General features: G+C 35.9%; 1 protein-coding gene across 1 annotated transcript; it reads right to left on the minus strand.

The window, feature by feature from the left end:
* Positions 1-69: 69 nt before the first annotated feature.
* LOC122318454 (conserved oligomeric Golgi complex subunit 3-like) lies at positions 70-22,016 on the minus strand. Its single transcript, XM_043135817.1, has 24 exons — positions 21,854-22,016; positions 21,485-21,685; positions 21,028-21,072; positions 20,865-20,939; positions 20,635-20,730; positions 20,111-20,188; positions 19,032-19,117; positions 18,691-18,757; positions 18,488-18,550; positions 18,211-18,312; positions 17,902-18,006; positions 17,496-17,588; positions 16,727-16,812; positions 13,636-13,855; positions 4,787-4,873; positions 4,162-4,278; positions 4,030-4,062; positions 3,664-3,750; positions 3,511-3,573; positions 2,831-2,947; positions 2,001-2,093; positions 1,148-1,273; positions 715-815; positions 70-514 (listed from the first exon to the last, which is right to left on the minus strand). Exons 1-24 carry the CDS (start codon positions 21,938-21,940, stop codon positions 382-384), a joined length of 2,361 nt encoding a protein of 786 aa, XP_042991751.1. The 5' UTR covers positions 21,941-22,016; the 3' UTR covers positions 70-381.
* Between the last annotated feature and the right edge of the window lie 377 nt (positions 22,017-22,393).

A 22,393-nucleotide genomic window follows, 5' to 3' on the forward strand; every position in this document is an offset into this window, starting at 1 on the left:
CAGGCAAAATATATACCTCATCAATTCCTAATATAGATGGTTTATATGCCATCAATAACATACCATTAATGCGGTAAAAAAGTTAATCAGAATTTTTTTTAATTAATCAGATACTGTCTGCTCATTGACATGTAATCATCACGATATTTGTTATGGTAGCTGTAAATTAATGTGCTATTTGATATTACAAGCAAAATGGGTATATAAAATTTTGTTAATATAACAATATAAAGCCTAAGCTGTGCGTGTTTGGGTTTCCTATTTATCTATCAGCAACATCGAGGATCCACAGATGAAATCTAATACCGTTCTGTATTATCAATGTTGTCGTCTTGAGGGAAAGATTTGGCATTAAGTAATTCATTGGGCTTCCCAAGCACCTTACAGCAGATCATCAAGTTGTGCTTGCAGATCCTGTATAGACACCATATTGATGATGCTCTCTATCTCTTCAGCAGAATATTCTGCCTTTAGTAAGGATTGTACTTTTACATGGGCTTCCACAATGTTTGTCCTGCATTACCCAAATAGGGAAAAAAAACCATAGTGCTCTAGATTACAAAAAGCTCCTGTTCCTCCTCCCACTTATCTAAAAATAATATTTCTTTGCTTTGAATTGTTAGCAAGAATAAGAAAAACGGCATAAATCATAACCAACAGACTCACAGATTTGGATGATCATTAAGTTGACAACTATGTCATGTGATAACTTACTTGATTGGTTTGTAAAGGATTGTTCGTGTTGACGGATTCTGCAGATAAAGCTTCATCTTTGCCATTACTGTTGGTAACTCTCGTTGAATAGCAGCTCCTACCTGTTCGAAAGTGCAAAATCAAATATAAAAAACCTCAAACGGGGTTAAGAATTAAGATGATCCTTTTATATGAGATTTATCATTGGAAAAGAATTTTGCATGCAGCACCCTCGTGTTTAATATAATTCCCTTTTGCAAAGCAAAAATGAGGAAAATGTTTTGTTTTTTTTTTTTTTAACTGTGAAAGAGGACGACTCAATAATTTATTTATAAACCCTCGCTTGTGGCCAAGGAATGAGGAAAATGTTTTAGAGAATGTTCCTCATTCAGAAAGTGCTTCGCATTACTATTGATTGAGCTGTTATAAAATCAATAAAAAGTGCGTGACATACCTTCTGAACGAGTTCAGCCACCTTATCTGGGGTAGCAAATGCCTGATCCTTAAGTGGTTTGGCCATAACTGACTCTAGCTTTTCATTTGGATTGCTAGAGGATTGTGCAAATTTGACAGCTGTCACCTACAAAAACAAAATGGAAAAATGTACACTATAGTTTTTTTTTTTTTTTTTTTTGCAAGAGGGACTTTCTGGTTATTCTAAAAAGACAATAAGCCCCTCATTAAAATTTCATGAAACTAAAATTTGCCATGCATAAATGAGAATATTTAAACCTTTGTCGATTACTAGTTATCATGGCTAGGCAGTCCACTCATATAGAGGTATTGCAAAAACTTTGTGAAAGTTGACAACTACAGCCACACAAAGGTATTGTAAAACTCACTCCATCATAGTGGAGTTTTCATTATTTTCGCACATTTTATTGAGCCAAGTTTCCCACGTAGTAAAGTTGCATCATCAAAAGGGGAATGGCCTCTTTATAAGCATTGCCCCATTCCTGTGGAGTTTATTTTCACACATATAAGCGAGCCAAATTTCCCACCAAAAGTCATCTTAAGAGAGACAACAAAGAAAAAAGATACATCTGATTCAAGAGAACTAAGCCATAAATTTTCTCATGTCTGTCCCAGGTATTTTCGAAGTCACATCAGGTTATTTATTTGCTTATTTTTTAAGAAGTGCACATCAGATGGACTGGACCTTCTCCCATATCAACTATTACTTCGATTTTTCTACTACTTCCATACTTAAGACCCAGGGTCTGGTCTCTCAATCTTCTAACTAAAAGTTTCTAGCATGGTATTCTGAAGCAAGTCTAACAACAAAATTAATGTCGAAATAAACAAACCTTGGTAACAAAAGAAAGCAAAGGATCCACAATTAGCTTAGTAACTGACATAATGAACTCCTCACAAGTGGCTTTCAGACTTTTCTCAAGTTCCTTCAAAAAAATGAATTACCCAAGTAAGGGAAATAGCAGTAGATTCAAAGATATATTGCTAACAAAAAATATCACAGTATTGACAGAATTTGAAACCAAACTGACAACTAGTCATCCTCAAAACTTCAATTATTGTCAAAAATCATTATTTTGAGCAGTTGGGATCATAACTGGGAGAGTAACAAAGCAAAAGCCATGGTCTATGTGGAAATCACAACTTGATAGTTGCACATTTAAAATCCGCAGCACATAAGAGATACTGAGTGATAAACAAAAGATGCACAAATTAATGACATCAACAGCTTTCAGTAACAGGAGCTTTCATAAAAATCATGGCAGTATCACCATCAATTCTAAAAGCATAATAAGTTTTTTTATATGTGAAAAAAGATATATTGAATCAAGTGAATAGGCATACCCCAAGTACAAAAGAAATATATGAAATAGAACATCTAGTTAATTCTAATAGCATAATAATTAAACGCTCAGGGAAAGATACAGTGAAATTTGCATATAAAACTCAAATTCCAGAATTGACTTCACTAGAACATAAGTTATATGCCTTCATTTGGGGTACACTTAATCTTTTCAATAACCTTTTATCAGCAAACAATCTATTCTCTTGCTTTCGAAATACAACACAGGCAACCTCAAAAACATTGCAGTATGGTCAAGTCAACTAAGGAGTATCCGGTACAACTCATATAAAGGTCGTGTTGTAAGGAAAACTCACAAACCTTCTTTGCATCTACTTGACTTTCCAAAACTCTGGGAGACAAGGTCCTTGCCAATGAAGTTGATCTTGGCCAGTCAAATAGTGATGCTTGGCCTCTAAGAATACGTCTTAAATGTTCCTGACAGTGGAATCAACCAAAATGAGGATTCCATTAAGGAGGTAGATAATAGATCTTCTCTAATTAGAAAAAAATGTTAAAATAACAAACCTAAATGGTTCCTTTATATCTGATCTTAATGCACCACATTCCAGAAAATAGTCCAAGACACTTTGAATGACTATTATCTAATGATTTCTAGGTTCTACCTTTTCCTGCTGGCGTATAAGCTAACAACTAGACCAATTTTTTCCATTTTAATTCAAAAATTATTTTAGAATCAACAAAATGGATGGCAGCACCCTACTACAGCCATTTGTTTGACCTTTCCAATGTACAAAGTACTCAAACTTTGTACAAGCCAAACAAAATGAAGAGAATCCAGATCACATGCAAGGTTCAGTCTGAATAGAACTAAGTAGTGGAATCTTTTTGCTACAATGCAGAAGAGCATGTATTAACTTGAGATGGAAAAATGGAGAAATGAAAAAATATGCAGTTAACTAAAGCAGTGCTTGAGCACATGACTTACTTGCATGCAGAAGCAAGAAACATTAATAATAGTCAACACTCGAGATACTTACCAGCAAATGAGAGAAATCAAGTTCCTTGTGTGTTACTGAAAATTCAATATCAAAAGGTGCAATCTGGAAGATGACAATTTAGTATTGATAATTAAATAATATTGTCTAGTAGACTAACAAGAAGGGGAAAATTTGAGAGCAAAGAGATATTACCTGCTCCCTTAAAATAAGAAGATGTTTTACGAGGAAGAGCTGGCCATCCATTGGGGTTGATCTCTTTAAAACAAGTTTGCTTGCTTTCTGCAGCGGATAGAAGGAAGCACCAATTACAAAACAACACGTAGCAAACTGCTACATGTAAAATGTGGTTGCTTGTTGACATGCTTGAATGGGAACCATAAAGAGTAGGTCAAAATATGAAGGCCATAACCACTCCTCTCCGTAGAAGATGATAACATAGCAACATAAAAAAAATCACAACTTCCACCGATAGGGATAATATCACAATGTGTAACACAGTATCAATGCACAAAGTAGTGCATCCTACTAAATAAATAATAATTTCTTTAACATACTCACTTGGATAGACTTCGAGCAAACTTCTACAGCTTCCTGATATAAGTATCAAACCACCAAACTTTCAAAAATAAGCAAGAAAGGGAATTTAAAAAATGCATAGCATAGAAATTGATAATCCAGCGATGAAAATACCTGTGCTAAACCAGTGAAAACTTCAGGTTCTAAGCGGCGATACAACTTTGAAAGCAATGATAAAGTTTTCTCAAGTGGTGGATACCAAGTTTTAAATACATCTGGGTTTTCCTCAGCCTACAATTTCATAAGCAAGCATAAATAAATATATGAGATTTTTACTCAAAAAGGATTTATGCTTTATTTCAGGGAGTCAAGAAGTGAATATATAATATATGCAGGCAAGAACCACAAAAAAGAAAGGAGGAGCAACTCCTGCAAATTCAGCACAACTAACACCCCGACAAGCTTGACACCCAGCAGATATCTGGTTCAGTTATCTCATGCTTAATTTCTTGATTACATGAAGAAACCATCTCACATCCCATATGTGTGTGTGTGCGCGCATATGTCTCTACAGATAGGTTGTCAGCATGCCATAATACGTCCGTACATTCTGCTCAAGGGCATTGAAGAATAAATAAATGAATTGTAAAATTTTGAAATTAGATCTTCCAAATCAGCAAAAGACACTTTAATGCAGGACAACTGAAGCTGCATGAAAAAATCTTTACCAAGCGACATAAATCGTAAAGTCATACTTCTTTATATAAACTAAAGAAAGAAGCAGTTTGAGGTGAATTACAGCAGTAGTCCCTGATTCATTCTCAACAGATTGTTCCAGCTTTGCAGGGTAATCCAAGTCTTCAGCAGAAGGCAAATAGTTTGCTATCTACATAAGAAGCAAGCAAAAGCTTCAAAACAAAATCCACATGTTTGAAAGAAATGGTTTTCCACAAATAGTTAGGACACAGAAAGAGAGACTATCACAGAGCCCCAGATGAAGAAAATAGGAATTCAATGTCCAAATCTTGGACAGTATGAATTCACCAAAACATGCAAGTCACAAACATCAAGTGACATAAATAGGCAACTCCAGAAGGGTAATACCAATCATTCTAATCACTGCACAAGCACATTTATGGTTTCTAAGCATAAAAGTTTGCAAACTTATTCATGCATAGTTGCACGGCATTCAGATGCTAGTTGCAATCAATCACTTAATCCAGAGTCAGAATGTTTTCCCATGCAGAAAAGTGAGGAAAAATGTATGTGTTGGACGATTCAATTAGAATGTATTTTAGGAAGTTTGTTGTAAATTTGTGAATATCTTAGTAGAGTTCTTTAGGAGATTTATCTTTTCCTTTTTAGGAGTTATTTCTTTCCTTAGTTTTTTCTTTCCTTATCTATTTCTTTCCTTATCAATTAGTTATCAATTAGTTATTTCTTTCCTTATCTATTTCAGCATTGTAATCTATAAATAAACCCTTGTAAATCTATTTTCTGTTTGAATACGAAAAGTAAACTTTAGTTTTTCTAGATGGTATCACAGCCGAACCTAGGTATCTCATTCTAATTTTTTTTATCACCCTCTAAACCTACCGGCAGCCATAACCTTTAAACTATTATTACTTTTTTTCTCCACTTTGTTCACTTTCCTAATCCCTTTCTTTCATCATGTCTGATACATCCAAACCCTTTCCTTGATCAAGACAAGCACTGATCACAAACCTACCCATACCGAGTCTCATTCTGTCTAGATTACAAATATTCGTCTCAACTATGAAGAGACCTTTGCTCCTGTGGCTAAGATGACTATTGTTCGTACGATTCTAGCTGTTGCTGCTTCCAGTGATTGGCCACCATATCAGATAGATGTTAAGAATGCTTTCCTTCACGGGGATCTTAAAAGAGTGTATTTATATGAAGTCACCCCCGGGATTGTACACCTCTCCGACTTCACATATGTGTAAGCTTCGTCGCTTCCTTTATGGTCTCAAACAGGCTTTGAGGGCTTGGTTTGATAAATTCCACACAACTTTATTACAATTTTCATTCAAGCAGCACAAGTATGATACTTCATTGTTTCTTCGGAAATCAGACATGGGTATTGTTGTTCTTTTAGTTTATGTTGACGATATTGTGATCACTGGTTCCGATTCTGTCTTACTTGGCCAGCTCAAGACTCATCTCTTAGAGTCCTTTCATATGAAAGATCTTGGATCTCTCATAGATTTTCTTGGTCTTGAGGTGCATCATAGTCCCTCTGGTATTTCACTCAATCAACATAAGTATGCTAGTGACTTGGTGGCTACAGCTAGCCTACAGGAGGCTAATTCTGTTGATACTCCTATGGAATTAAATGTCAAGCTTCGCAAAGAGGAGGGTGACTTACTTGTTGATCCCCGTTTATATCGAAAATTGGTGGGTAGCCTTGTTTATCTCACCATTACTAGACCAGACATTTCTTTTGTTGTACAGCAAGTCAGTCAGTTTCTTCAGACTCCTTGTCATCTTCATTTGGCTGCAGTCCATAGGATCATAGGCTATGTTCAGGGCACTTTTGCCCGTGGTTTATTCTTCCCGGCCGGCAACTCTACTCGTCTTGCTGCTTATAGCGATGCTGATTGTGCTGGTTGTGCGGATACATGTCGCTCTATCACTGGTTGGTGTGTGTGTTCTTAGGTAATGCATTGATCTCTTAGAAGAGTAAAAAGCAAGACAGAGTTTCTAAGTCATCTACGGAATCTAAATACCGGGCGATGTCTTTAGCTTGTTCTGAAATTATTTGGCTTCGAGGTATGCTTGCTGAGCTAGATTTTTCAAAGACCGATCCCACACCTCTACATGCCGATAATACAAGTGCTATTTAGACGGCCAATCCTGTCTATCATGAGCACACAAAGCATATTGAAGTCGATTGTCACTCTATCAATGAAGCATTTGAAACTCGTGTTATCACTCTTCCACATATTTCCACCGAACTACAAATTGCTGATATCTTCACCAAGGCTCTGACTCATCATCGACATTGCTTCCCAAGTATCAAATTGATGCTTGTTGATCTACGGGCATCAATTTGAGGGGGGCTGTCAATGTACAACAGTCCACATTTTATTGTAATAGTTTAGATTGTATATAGGTAGGCTAGTCAACGCTGCTAAATAGAGGGAGGCTACACACAGCGCTGCTGTCTGAACATCAGGCATAATTTAGGGGGTTAAAGTTAGGTGGTCTTCCCGCTCAATTTAGGGGGTTAAGGGGTATCGAATCCATTTAACCTGCAGACTTTGATGAACCGATAGCCATTAGGAAAGGAATTAGAACCTGTACCACACATCCTATTGCTAAATTTCTGTCCTATCATAGAATTTTGGATAATTATAAGGTCTTTACATCCAATATTTCTCACCTATTTGTTCCAAGGAATATTCATGAAGCACTAGATCATCCAGGTTGAAAATTAGCAGTCCTTGAAGAGATGAATGCACTCTGGAAGATTGGGACTTTGGAGATTGTTGATTTACCTAAGGAGAAGAAGTGTGTAGGATGTAAGTGGGTGTTCACTGTGAAATGCAAAGCTAATGGCAATGTAGAAAAATACAAGGCAAGACTCGTAGCTAAGGGATTCACACAAACCTATGGAATTGACTACCAAGAAACTTTTGCTCCCATGGCAAAGATAAACTCAATCCGAGTGTTATTATCTTTGGCTGTACATTTTAATTGGTCCTTACACCAGTTAGATGTAAAGAATGCCTTCTTAAATGGAGATCTAGAGGAGGAAATTTTTATGGAGTTACCACCAGGTTTTAAAGGTAAACTTGGTAGAGAAAAAGTGTGCAAAATGAAAAGTTATTGTATGGACTCAAGCAATCCCCTAGAGCTTGGTTTGCTTTGGGAGGGCTGTAAAGAGTCACGGTTGCGTTCAAGGTCAAGCTGATCACACTATATTCTACAGGCACTCAAGTGAAGGGAAAGTTGCTGTTTTAATTGTCTATGTTGATGGCATTATTCTGACAGGAAATGACAGCAGTGAAATTGAAAGATTAAATAAGGTGCTTGCTAATGAAGTGTGACGCCCCCAAATTCCGTTTGGGATCGGACGGACATTTGAAGCGTCGAGACATGCAACACAAGGTTACCTGCCCCCGTTCATGACATATAAGATGCAATAATCCTAACATGCATCTAACATTATGCAATATTCGCAGCGGATAAATTTTTTCTTTAGCAATACTATGCACCAAACTGAAAATATCCCAATACTTAAAACATACTTCATACATAAAGATCCATTGAATAACTAAGATCACAGCACTATTCCAAAATAGTTATGATCCAAAAGTACTGGAGATGCAACTCCATCGTACAAGTAGTAATTTAACTACTATATTAACATTAATGACGCACCGTCGTTCAGTCGACTGTGTCTAGTTGGTCAGCTCCTGATCCTCCTTCAGGTCCTGTAACAAGATCTACCATTCGGGGGGAATGGTAGTTGGGACTACCGCAGTGAGATTTGATTACAAATCTCAGCAAGTTAACAAAAAACTTCCATACAGACTAATGATGCATGTATGACAGTAAAAGCATAAATGCATAATCAAATTCATAAGTAATTAAAGCATAACTTAGCGTACAACATAGCATAATTGACATAGCTTAAATTGAATCATGAATTGAATTTGACTTGACATGAACTTGATCTGAAACTTGACTTAGCATGAACTTGCTCTGAAACTTGAATTAACATGAAAAATACATACTCCACAGTTGTTGTGGCCCTATGTATTCTACGTGTAAATACATACTCCACAGTTGTTGTGGCCCCATGTATTCTTCACAAACTTGACTTAACATTAAAAATACATACTCCACAGTTGTTGTGGCCCCATGTATTCTACACAAACTTGACTTAACATGAAAAATACATACTCCACAGTTGTTGTGGCCCCATGTATTTTACGCATCACATTTGTAGTTAAATACATACTCCACAGTTGTTGTGGCCCCATGTATTCTACACAAACTTGACTTAACATTTAAAAATACATACTCCACAGTTGTTGTGGCCCCATGTATTTTACGCATCACAATTGTAGTTATATACATACTCCACAGTTGTTGTGGCCCCATGTATTCTACACATCATAATGTACTCAAGATGAAATGTGATTGGAATACGAAAGGACTGAAGTCCTGACGTAACATAACGTGACTTGAACATAACTTAGAATACATGACCAACTTGAGATAGAAACATTTCGTAACATGGCATAACATATAATAGACAACATATTTAACATGACATACTTGCAACAGTGAATATTACATGATTTGACTTACATGTAATAGATGACATACTTAGCATGACGTACTTGTAATGTACAGTAATACATAACAGAATATATTATGTAACAGATAAAAATTGATGACAGAATAAATTCTGTATAATAGACAATTACATGATAACTTGACATGGCATGACACATATGATAACATACATACATACATACACTGTAGTTCTTTTACTTAGCACACATACACAGTAGACTGCTAGTAAGTTAAAAGCTAACTTACCTCGATCTCCGCGATTCTTATAAAACTTCAAGTGCGATCATGAGGAACTGTAATTAGTGATTCTAAAAGTTAGAACTAAATCACTAATAATTTGAAATATGGAAAATAATAACTTAAAGAGTAAAATTTTCATTTTACTCTCTACATGTGGGAAAATGACCGTTTTACCCATAACTTAAGGATTTTGCATACTAACTCCAAAAGTTTCCAAAATTTACATTCCTCATATAAATTTTGTCCTAAACTTAAATATCAACTCAGAAAAATTTAAAACAAAACACAACTATGGAAAACACACTATGGCCGAAACATCCATAGGCCATTTCCCTTGATTTTTGTTGCAATTCCTTCCAACTTCAAAACTCATGCTTAAACCAAAATTTTGCAACAAATATCTTCTAATTCTAAGTTCAAAACCATACTTAAAACATCCATTTAGAAAAAGCTAATAATTAACACCAAACTTTTTTATAAAAAGATCTAAGCACTTGAATCATAAATTTTGACCTTAAATCAAAATATCTCCAAGAATTTCAAAAATCATATCTTACTTCTAACATATTCATAATATCATCCTAACATCAACCATGCTTTAAATCATCAATCTAAAGTCACCAAAATCACAAAATAACATTTGGAGTTTTTGGTTTTACACTTAGTCCAAAAACAGAAACTTTTTCCTCAACTAGTTTTGATAATTCTCTTGATCTATGACTTATAATTATATGATCTTCAAACCAAACCATCACATGGTTTAAAAAGATGTCCTAAAACATATATAAGCTTCTAATTCAAGATCACATGGTTAGAAATTAACCAAAACATAAATTTAGCCAAGAATATCCACACTTTGGCTTATTTGAACATCTCTTTGCATAAAATTTCATATCTTTGAAACTAACATCAAATATCTTCAAAATAATAATATAACATGTATATAAGATACTTAGGATCCTCCAATAAAATTATTAAAGTTATTAGAATAGGTTTAGACCACCAAAGAGTTAAACTTTCTCAAAACAGAAACTGTTTTTCCTCTTCCAGTTTCTAAGTTTCTAAATCTAAGAAAATCTTTCATCAAAACCTTTAATCATGCAAAATCCTCAACCAATAGTCATATATACATGTTAACAATACTCCATAAAAATTTCGGACCAATATCTATCCATTAGCTTGGTCAAAAACTCCAAACTATAACATACTCTCCAGATTCACGCCCAGAATGACCTTTCCATGGTTAAAAATACTTTTGACCGACCAAATGACCATGGAATGATACGAAAAATACATCTACGGAAACTAGACTCAAAGAGGAACAACTTATATGAAGGAGACTTTATGATAAAACACTTACAAAAGCTTCGAAATGGGTGTGCAAAAGAACTCCTAAAAGCTGTCCGAGAGAGAGTGTTTGATATTCTTTCAATGGAAAACATAAATGAAGATAATTTCGTGGGGAGGGGTGGCTGGAGATACTTGTGGATAAGATATGGAAGAGATGAGGCTGGAGTGAGAGTTAAGTGTAGTTTTCTCCTACCCAAAAAAATCTATAAATGATTATCTTATAATATTCTATCCAATAATATCTAAAAAAAATCAACTTAAGATATTTTTATCTAATAATATCTATCAACTCAAAATATTTTTACCCAATAATATTCACGAAAATTACCTCAAGATATTTCTTTTTATCTAATAATATCTACAGTTTTGAACAGACGTTTTGTCCGAAAATATGAAAAAATGTTATTGCGCCATAAGACTTTAAATAACCCTCCGAGTCTAATGGCACAAACCATAATACATTTTGACACTTCTAACTATCTCCAATAATCAAAAATACACTTATGATACCATAGTAAATAATAACACTAACTATATAGTTAAACAAAAACCTATACGATTAATGGATTCGTGAAAACTTATGAGGTTTTCACGAGGTTCCTAAAGTTAATAGAAATTTCACAATTGAATTTCTAGCGGGCTGTTACATGAAGACTTGGCCAGCTTGAAGTATTTTCTTGGTATGGAATTTGCAAGGTCTAAGAGAGGTATTTTTGTTTCAAAAAGGAAATATATACTTGACTTGCTTGGGGAAACAGGTTTATTAGGGTGTAAGGCTGCAGAGACACCCATCGAACCAAATCTAAAGTTACAACCTGCCAAGCCTGAAGAAGTCACTAATAAAGATCGGTTTCAAAGACTGGTTGGAAGATTGATTTATCTCTAACATACACGCCCTGCTATAGCTTTTGCAATGAGTATGGTAAGCCAATTTATGCACTCACCTGGACCTGACCACTTTGATGCAGTGTACAGAATTCTAAGGTACTTAAAGGGAACTCCAGGTAAAGGTTTATTGTTTGGAAACCATGGACATCTACAAGTTGAGATATACACTGATGCAGATTGGGCTGGGAGTATAACAAATAGAAGATCAACGTCTGGCTATTGTGCTTTTGTTGGAGGAAACCTGGTTACATGGCACAGTAAAAAGCAGAATGCGGTGGCTAGAAGCAGTGCAGAAGCTGAATTTAGGGCTGTTGCCCATGGGATCTTTGAAGTGTTATGGATTAAAAGATTACTTGAAGAATTGAGGGTTGAAAATTCACTACCTATGAGATTATATTGTGATAATAAAGCTGCTACAGCCATTGCTCACAATCCGGTACTTCATGATAGAACAAAACATGTTGAAGTTGACAAATATTTCATAAAGGAGAAGATAGATAGTGGACTGATCTGTTTGCCTTATATTCCGACTGCTGAACAAGTAGTTGATATATTTACCAAGGGACTGCCAAAGAAAAAGTTTGAGAACTTGATCAGCAAGCTGGCCATTGAATATATCTTCAAGCCAGCTTGAGGGGGAGTGTTGGACAATTCAATCAGAATGTATTTTAGGGAGTTTGTTGTAAATTTGTGAATATCTTAGGAGAGTTCTTTAGGAGATTTATCTTTTCCTTTTTAGTAGTTATTTCTTTCCTTATCAATTAGTTATCAATTAGTTATTTCTTTCCTTATCTATTTCAGCATTGTAATCTATAAATAAACCCTTGTAAATCTATTTTCTGTATGAATGCGAAAAGTAAACTTCAGTTTTTCTAGACTATGTTCTAAAAAATTATCATAGAGATCAATTTAGCATTCAATTTACCATGATGGTTTAATAAGTACATGATCATATAATCTCACTACCTATGAGATTATATTGTGATAATAAAGCTGCTACAGCCATTGCTCACAATCCGGTACTTCATGATAGAACAAAACATGTTGAAGTTGACAAATATTTCATAAAGGAGAAGATAGATAGTGGACTGATCTGTTTGCCTTATATTCCGACTGCTGAACAAGTAGTTGATATATTTACCAAGGGACTGCCAAAGAAAAAGTTTGAGAACTTGATCGGCAAGCTGGCCATTGAATATATCTTCAAGCCAGCTTGAGGGGGAGTGTTGGACAATTCAATCAGAATGTATTTTAGGGAGTTTGTTGTAAATTTTGTGAATATCTTAGGAGAGTTCTTTAGGAGATTTATCTTTTCCTTTTTAGTAGTTATTTCTTTCCTTATCTATTTCTTTCCTTATCAATTAGTTATCTATTTCAGCATTGTAATCTATAAATAAACCCTTGTAAATCTATTTTCTGTATGAATGCGAAAAGTAAACTTCAGTTTTTCTAGACTATGTTCTAAAAAATTATCATAGAGATCAATTTAGCATTCAATTTACCATGATGGTTTAATAAGTACATGATCATATAGGGAGGAATTTAGTTTTCCATTTCCATTTATTTCCCCACCGATAGCTGAAAGAGTTAGTGCCTAAAAAATGGAACCAACATCTGTGACCATCTTCATATTCGATTAAATAAAAAGTGTAGTTGTTAAAGTACGTCTTCATTGTAGAAGAAAATCAATGCTATCTCTGACTAAAAAAGTAAGACAATTTAGTGCACTAAAGTCAAGTCAGCAAGCTTTCAGAGCTAGTCAGCAAGGAATATCTTGCAAAATGGCAGGCATATACATGGCACAATTAATATGAGCAATGGCTCAAGAACTAAACATACCTCATCACGAATATGTGTTCGAACACGAAAAGTCAACCTCTCATGAACATCTGCTAGAATTCTTTGTAAGGTAGGGCACAGCCCAGCTAACAGTTCACCCCGCCTATTTAGCTGTTCTCCTAAGACTTCAGCTTTGAGGATATCAACAAGTTCACACAAAAAATCAATATTTGTTTCATGAATAAGTTTTGGGCGGAGTACATCATACAAATATGTAGACCTGCAAGATAAGTTCTCACTGTCATAATTATATGAGATTATCAAAAAGAATCTATATGACCTTATAATGAGAATAAACAATGAAACATCGGTTGAATGAATTGTAAATTCCTATCTCTAATACCAAGAAAACCAATGGTGGGGACAAGGAAAGTCACTATACAAGATTGAAAGCCAATCGGTTCTAGTTATGTGTGGAAGATGGTCTCCATTTGCATTATGTGGTGTATATGGCGAGGACGTAATGAGAGGACATTTGAAGATAAGGAGTGGTCTTTAGAGGAGCTTCAATCTTTATTTTTCCATACTTGCATTTGCAGATGAGGGGAGAGTCGGTAGACCACCTCCTCTTGCATTGTGATACAACAAGGTTTCTCTGAAATGAGGTATTCGTTCGAGTAGATTTGGCCTGGGTTATGCCGAAGACCGTGGAGGCAGCTTTGACTAGCTGGACAAACATAAGAGGCAGGCAACCAATCAAAGCAATTTGGAAGATGATCCCTCTATGTATTATGTGGTGCTTGTGGCAGAAGCGCAATGAACAGACATTCAAAGACCAGGAAAGACCGTTGGAGGAGCTTAAAGTTTTATTTTTTAAAACTCTTTGTAATTGGGCAATTGCTGTGGATTTTAATGGCATGGTCCTTCATGATTTTCTTGCCTCTGATGTGCCTACCTAGTTAGGGCATCAGAGTTTGTTATTGGCCTTGCCATTCTTTGATCAATAAAACTTGTTTGTTTATTTATCAAAAAAAAAAAAAAAATCCCGTATTTTATTCCTTTGGGCTATAGCTGTAGGCTTTAATGGCCTAAATTTGCATATTTTCTTGTTTCCACTATTACGAACTATGGCATTGACTATACACTATCAAATTTCATCCTAATGGTTCTGTAGAACGTCTGAAAGCCCGCTTGGTTGCAAAGGGCTACACTCAAACCTATGGCATTGACTACGAAGAGACATTCTCTCCAGTTGCCAAAATCTCTTCTGTTCGAGTGCTAATCTCTCTTGCTGCTAATTTAGACTGGCCCTTATTTCAGCTGGATGTAAAAAATGCATTCCTCCATGGCGACTTGCATGAGGAAGTTTATATGGAGCAACCACCTGGGTTTGTTGCTCAGGGGGAGTATCAAGGTACTGTATGCAGGTTGAAAAAGGCATTATACGGTTTGAAACAATCTCCTCGAGCATGGTTTGGAAGGTTCTCTGATGCTGTATTGACATTTGGTCTTCACATATGCCAAACAGATCACTCGGTATTTCACTTGCATAGTGATGCAGGTCACATTTTGTTGGTTGTATACATGGATGATATTGTAATTACTGGGAGTGACTCTGCTGGAATTATTAGACTAAAGCAATTTTTACATGATCAGTTTCAGACGAAAGACTTGGGCAAGCTTAGATATTTCCTTGGAATTGAAGTCAGTAGATCTAAAGAGGGCATCAACCTATCTCAGAGGAAATATGTACTTGATCTTTTAGAAGAAACCGGCATGTTGGGTGCACGACCTATTGACACCCCTATGGATCCCAATCGTAAATTCTTGAAAGAAGAAGGGGAGTTGTTTAGAGATCCAGGTATGTATCAAAGACTTGTTGGGAAATTGAACTATCTTACCATCACTAGACCAGACATCTCTTATGCAGTGAGTGTACTGAGTCAATTTTTACAAACGCCTAGGATCTCACATTGGGATGCTGTAACTCATATTCTTCGTTATCTCAAGCGAGCACCTAGCCTTGGAATACTATATCGACCAAATGGACATCTTAGAGTTGAAGCATTTTCAGATGCTGATTGGGCAGGATCTCCTTCAGATAGAAGATCCACTACGGGATATTGTACCTTTATAGGAGGTAACTTGGTTACATGGAAGAGCAAGAAACAAACAGTAGTAGCTCGTTCTAGTGCGGAAGCTGAATACAGGGCAATGGCACATACTACTAGTGAGTTGACATGGTTACAACACTTTTTTCAAGAGATTGGATTTCCAGCTCCTATCCCTCTCCAGCTAGTTTGTGATAATCAAGTTGCACTGCATATTGCCTCTAACCCTGTGTTTCATGAGAGGACTAAACATATAGAGATTGATTGTCACTTCATTCGAGATAAGATACTAAGTGGTGACATTGCTACACCTTTTGTGAAGTCCGCAAATCAACTCGCAGATGTGTTTACTAAATCCTTGTGTTGGAGTCGATTAAAACCTATTTGTTTCAAGCTAGGTTTATATGATGTATATGCCCTAGCTTGAGGGGGAGTGTTAGAATATATTGTCTATAATGTGTTTGTATAAGGGTATATGAGTCTCTTGTATTTAGGGTATATATATACACTTGTATGTAAACTGTGAATAAGATAACAGAGTACTATTTTTCATCAAATCAAATCTACATCTTGTATACCATCTTGTGTACTTGGGCGTTGCCTATCTTTATTAATACTACCATTTACTTATCAAAAAGGGAAAAAAAAAACCAAATAACTGGGGCCCAAATTGAGAAAAATAAAGCCAACAAAATAATGAATAAATAAATGTCCAACTCACAATCTGCCTTACAAACTCACAAAGAAGCTTCTAATTTTCCCCATAAGAATTCCTTTTGTCCCAGAAACATGTGAAAGGACAACCTTTTCCTAGAGTGATTTTAGCCCTAGTCGTGAACATATCATATCAGAGCTTAGCTCATCTTTGTCGCAAGAAAACTTATGGAATTTTTCTCATTTCCATGGAACCAGGGCACCATTCCCACTCATTGCTATAGAGTTTAGCATAGGTAAAAACAGTAAACCTAAGCCACTTCATGTTAAACTCAAAAAAATTAAAAAGAAAAATCAGCTTGACAAGAACAGACTTGAAAACTCACAGGGGATCTATTAAGGGAGCCAAACTTGAAATGTCCTCAGAAGATGGGAAAAAATGATCAAACAGCTGATGCTCAAGCTGACAGACCTGCAAATTATAATGGTGCCAATCAAAATGACCCACAGACAACAGAAGGGATATATAAAAGCAAAAGGCTTCAAAATAAAATATTGAAATGTAGCATGGAACTCCAATCCAATTGTTAAAGGACATGTTGCTGCACCCTTTTCATGGGGGATTGAGTTGAACCAGGTTCATATAACCTGATGCAGGTAGAACCCTCGAAATTGTGCATGAGTCAAAGTTCTGATTATTTCTTTATAAGTGCAAACAGACAAGAAAGTCCAATGAGAACAGTCTTTCCATATAGCTTGGCCAAAAGTTGCAAAAATCAAATATTGCTAAGTTGTAGCTTCAGAAGAGTTCAATCAACTGTTTAGATCAATTCAAAATAGAGTAACAACAAAATGGCAATTACATTCTTGCTAAATATGCAAGTAGAAAATTTGTTGCTATTCACCCATCTAAAATATGGAATTCCTCATACTTGCTTTAATCAACAAGGACAAATGGGGCTGACCACAACCTCTATCTTCATCAATTCAGCAATTCATCAATGATTTTTATGCTGCTTTTCACAGCAATTAGCTTGTAATTAGGTTTTTCTCTTGTATAATTCCTATGTACTTGGGCTTTGCCTAATTATGTGGATTAATAAATTCTTCTTATCAAAAAATAAAAAATCAGCAATTCATCAAAATCAATTCTACCTGCATTAGATATGCACATCCAGATCTAGTTAATGATGGCAAGGCCTCTTTCTTTGCAAACTCAGATATCCGTTGATGCACTATGCCTCTTACCTGGATAGCATAAGACAAAAGAAACAAATGGTTAAAACTACCTGACCAGCTAAATGAAATAATAATAAAAATTTGATGATATGACACCTCACCAAGGCGGGCCATTTGGAACCCACACATGGGAGTAAACCCAGGATAAACCGGCACCACCCATCAAAATAATGTAACAGAAAATCCAGGGAGACTCCTAGTGTGGAATAGAACCCAAGATATCTAAGCCTACACCTCATCCCAAGCCTGCACTTTGGCCATTAGGCTGCACCCATAATGAAATAATGAATTTTATCTTCTGAAAAACCAATCAGCAGCTCACCAAGGAAAGCCGCTGTTCACAATATAATCTGTGGCATTCTGCAAGAAGTTGAACATATTCTTTCCTCGATGATCTGCTTTCAATTCCCTCCAGCACCGGCTTAAGCTGCAAAACAACGAATCTTAAGTTGCCTCCACACAAATAAGATATAGAAAGGTCAAAGTTGTGGTACACATCCAATTCCCAAATCAAATGGATCCCAATAGCATTTAAAAGGATTTATGCTTTTTTTCCTCTAATTCCAATTCCAAATCTGTAGATCTCCCATCCATATAACAGCCTTATTGTGAACCCAACGAAAATGGTTACCTCGCTCGCTGCTGCTTTGAAACGAACATATATAACAGATGCCTCTACACCTTCAGAAACAGCTGTTTTGCCGCTGCCACTAGATCGAATTGCTGTCTGAATCTGAAAAAAAGAAATCGCTACATGACTGAGGCCAGGGCCCTCCATTATCTTGCCCATGCATCTATACATGTGTGTGTGTGTGTGTGTGTGTGGGTGGTGGTTTTTTTTTGTTGTGGGGGTGGGGGGGGAGAGAGAGAGAGCTTGACAAACATTCAAGTTCATACACTCACTTCACCTGAGAAGAAGCACTTTTGAGGATAGAAAGTACAAGAGAGCGCATCATGCCCAGAGCTCGAGACTGTCAAACACGTAAATTTCTAGATAATTAGAAGTAAAACAAATCACACTGACAAACTCCACAGAATAGTAAAGCATGGAAAACTGTTGGCTTTCACTCAATCAATCACCTCACAAAATGTTAACGAGTCACTTGTGTACCTGAAGTTGTCGGAACTTGAGCAAGTAAACACTGGATTCTAAATACTCTGGATTACTTTCAACATACCTAAAATAGGCACAAAGCCCAATAATGATAAGCACACAATTCCTGGTTACCACAAATACCAACTCAACCCAACAAAAAACTTGCAAGGTTTTTATTACTTTTAACACAACTAAAATAGGCCCAAAGTCCAGTAAAATGATAAGACCACAACTTCCTGTTACCACAAATATCAATAATTCCCAGCACTAACCACAAACTTGCAAGGCTTTTAATTGAGTAATGCCAGAACCAAAAAATTATAGAAAATCACTGCTTTAGAAAACTATCCACTTACGAAATGCAGTCATCAAGCTGCTTGAGCAGTGGGACAAAGTTTTCATTTCCAACATTCATATTTGGAGAATAAAAATTGGAAGCAATCTGCAGTCATAAAATTAGATAAGCCATGATTTCCATGCAATAATTCCAACTACTATATCAGGTACATAAATTTTATCTAACCACTTAAAAAAAATAGATAGGAAAGATTGTAAAATAACCCTATCTGAATAGTATGTAAGCTTATGGCTGTATAAATACAAGTCATCCAACCATGAGGGATGGAACCTGCAACCTCACCCACCAACCCAGCTTTATGGAAAGTGGAGATGCATTTGGTTCAAAAACCACAGGCAAAAAAGCATATAGGTGCAACTTAAAGTGACTATATTGTTGTTAGAATCTGTGATCAAAAGTGCTTATAAAAAAAGAGAATCAGAGATAAAATCTTCATGGACACCCCATAACTCCTTAGAAGAACCTGTTCTCAAATGACATCATACTTGATCAATGTTGTATTTTGTTTGAATGAAAAGCCCCCTTCAACCCTTCTATAATTTCTTTGCAAATTACTTGTCCTGATTCTTACATAATTAATAAAGATGGTTCTTCCACAATCAATTTTGCATTCACATAGCTCCTATACATCTTGGCACAAAAGCTACATGAATGACCCCCTAGTTTATTGTTGACTCAAGAATCCCTAACGGAGTACAGTTCTTTTGAACATTTTGGATGATTGGATAAGCTAGAGTGACGCTGGAAGAGGTTTCAACAAACAATCATGACTTAATAAGTAGACTGCTTGTTGCTACATATCAAAAGAATGTTTTCTATGTAATTGTAATTATTACTGATAATTTTTTTGATAAGTAAACAATTATATTGATAAGAATAGGCATCGCCCCAAGTACACAAGAAAGTACCAATAGGCATAGCCCACATATCAAAATAATGTTCAAATCTTTTCCATCACTTCATCAATATTTTTATATTTTAGGCCTTTTCAGTTGCATAATGTATGGTACTAGAATATTAATTAAAAGACTTGAAGCAAACAGAAAATATTTTTGTAAGATAGCACTCAAACCTTACATTCTCCAATTCATCAAAGTACTTGAGCCTACTACGAAGTGCTTCTGCAAACCCAATCAGTCTTTGCTTCTCCATTACCTGCAAGATGAACAGTAAAGTGAGAATAAAATTGACTTTCAAACTTGCACTTTTGCTACATAAGGTAGTTTGTAAGATATGTCATAAATTACAAAGCCACAATGACCATATCTCCAACATAAGAGGACAGAACCAATAATACCAATACTACACATGAGAGGTATCGCCTAACATTAACCTTGCTTGTGCTTTTTGTCGAATCTCCAGAGAGTGCAGCAGAGTTATTGAATTATATTCAACTAACTAATGAATTTCCTTTATACCTTTTGACTCTGAAAAATATCCTGCTCACTCTATCATGTCAAAATGAAGGTTTTTTTGAGTTTTTAGGACTTGATACCATAAAATTCGCTGATTATGAAGTGACATTGAGATTTACACCAGCCAACAGTGTGTGTAAGTGAAACATCGACAAAAAAAGGGTAGGAAGGGAGAGAAAAACACACCAGCCGATCGCATGCATCATGAAGAGTTTTAGTCTTCATAGCTACAGCCTGATGCTGCAGCTGTAGTTCATCAAATAAGTCTAGGGTGTCATCCACCTGCACCAAAGGGAACTCAAACATCTTAAATATCCAAACAGGAACCTATTATATAATTAGAAAAAATACAATGTGATGGAATCAATGAGATATGAACAAAATTAGTAGCCCCATAGATGTCAAAATAGCCATACCTGTTTAAGTAAACCATCACATGTCTGTATGCGCTCTGTCAAAGTGTTTACATATTGTTGATATTTCTCATCTGCCTGAAGAAAGAAAAGAATGAGGTGCAATTAGCAATTATTCACATATATGACAAAAATAAATATGTTACAATGAGAGATCACTTCTAACCTCTGACTTCATGGCTGCCTCAAGGCCGGTAAACCATTTGTAAAACTGCAGCATAAAGGAAAGGGCAGATAAAGCAAAGCAAAAGCTTCAGATCTTTTTCTTCTTTTAATGAACAGGCACAATCACATGGATTGATTTAAAATAAGTAAAATAGTTGTAGGTGTATCACCGTCTTAAATTGATAGTACTGATGTCAAAAGCTCGTTTGGGTAAAACACACACACACACACAGAGGGGAAGAAAGGAATACCCAACCCCGAAGAGAGGGGAGGGGGGGGAGGGGCTGGGTTGGAATCTAAACGTGTTACATATAAATGGGTGTGGCGTTGATCTTGGGCACACACATGACCAAGATTGGTCTTAATGAGAGAGTAATCGAGAATACTGTCCAAAGGAGAAGCATGAGCTTAAGATGCAGGCCGGGACAAAAAAAAGAAAAAAAAGGATAAGACGTTACCTGGTTTGTATTGACCAAGAACGGTTGGATGGCAGGACCAGAATGTTGGAGAAAAGAGTCTTTAGCGGAAGCAGAGATGGACAAGGCATTATCCGGGTGGGAAACGTGGTCCGGTGGTAGATTGAGCGGAAAAGGCCGCTCCGCAACCATATGAGACAGCGTTAGGATTGCCGCCTGTTGCTGCTCCGTTAGAGGAGCATTCTGCACCACCAAAGTTACAAGCAAACAGGAAAAAAAATCCAAACCAAAAGAAGCGTTTGGGAATCATTCACAAAAATTAGCAAAATTGAGATTCAAACATGTAGATCGTTAAGCTCCAAATTTTCCTAAATAGAAAAGAAGAAGAAATCTTCTGAAAGCAAATTTTACCTGTTCCCAAGTAGAGGCGAAGTTGTAGCCTTTAGAAATGGCTCCCGATTTCTGAAGGGTGGGAGGGCTCGGCTTCGTGCTTGCCATGTGCGAACTCAGCCCTCAGCTTTCCGAGAGCGAGGACTCCAAAGAACGTTAGAGGTTGGATTCTTTAGCGGTAGAGGTGATGTGGCAAGTAGTTAATCTTTGGGTTCGTTTCTTCACACGTGCCAACTTAATTGTTGAAAGCCATCACCTTAAAATAGCCGATCTTCTTACTAGATTATCCATATATTTTTGTATATAATAATAAAATAATATTAATTTATTTTTAAAAATTTTAAATTATTTAATTTTATTATATTTTACCATTCTATTAATTATATGTTAATTAGTAATAACATTACAACTTTCAAAAAATTACTGCAACCAAATCATGGTAAGAAGTACGTAAGAAAACATTTTTTTTTTCCTTTTGGTCATGCTACAGTAATTAATAAATTTGGCCCACAACACACTAACTTACTGTAACCAAAAACCATCTCTTTTTACTTAATTCAA

Source organism: Carya illinoinensis, chromosome 8 (genome assembly GCF_018687715.1).
Source record: "Carya illinoinensis cultivar Pawnee chromosome 8, C.illinoinensisPawnee_v1, whole genome shotgun sequence".
NCBI lineage: Eukaryota > Viridiplantae > Streptophyta > Magnoliopsida > Fagales > Juglandaceae > Carya > Carya illinoinensis.

What these genes read in the sequence shown, in the direction of transcription:
- LOC122318454 (XM_043135817.1), bottom strand. Translation starts at nt 21,940, where the DNA reads ATGGCAAGCACGAAGCCGAGCCCTCCCACCCTTCAGAAATCGGGAGCC. An exon ending in ATGATGCATGCGATCGGCTG is followed by an intron (nt 20,189 to 20,634) that starts GTGTGTTTTTCT and finishes TTCATCTTGCAG; the next exon opens with GTAATGGAGAAGCAAAGACT. An exon ending in ATGAATCAGGGACTACTGCT is followed by an intron (nt 4,279 to 4,786) that starts GTAATTCACCTC and finishes ATGAAATTGTAG; the next exon opens with GCTGAGGAAAACCCAGATGT.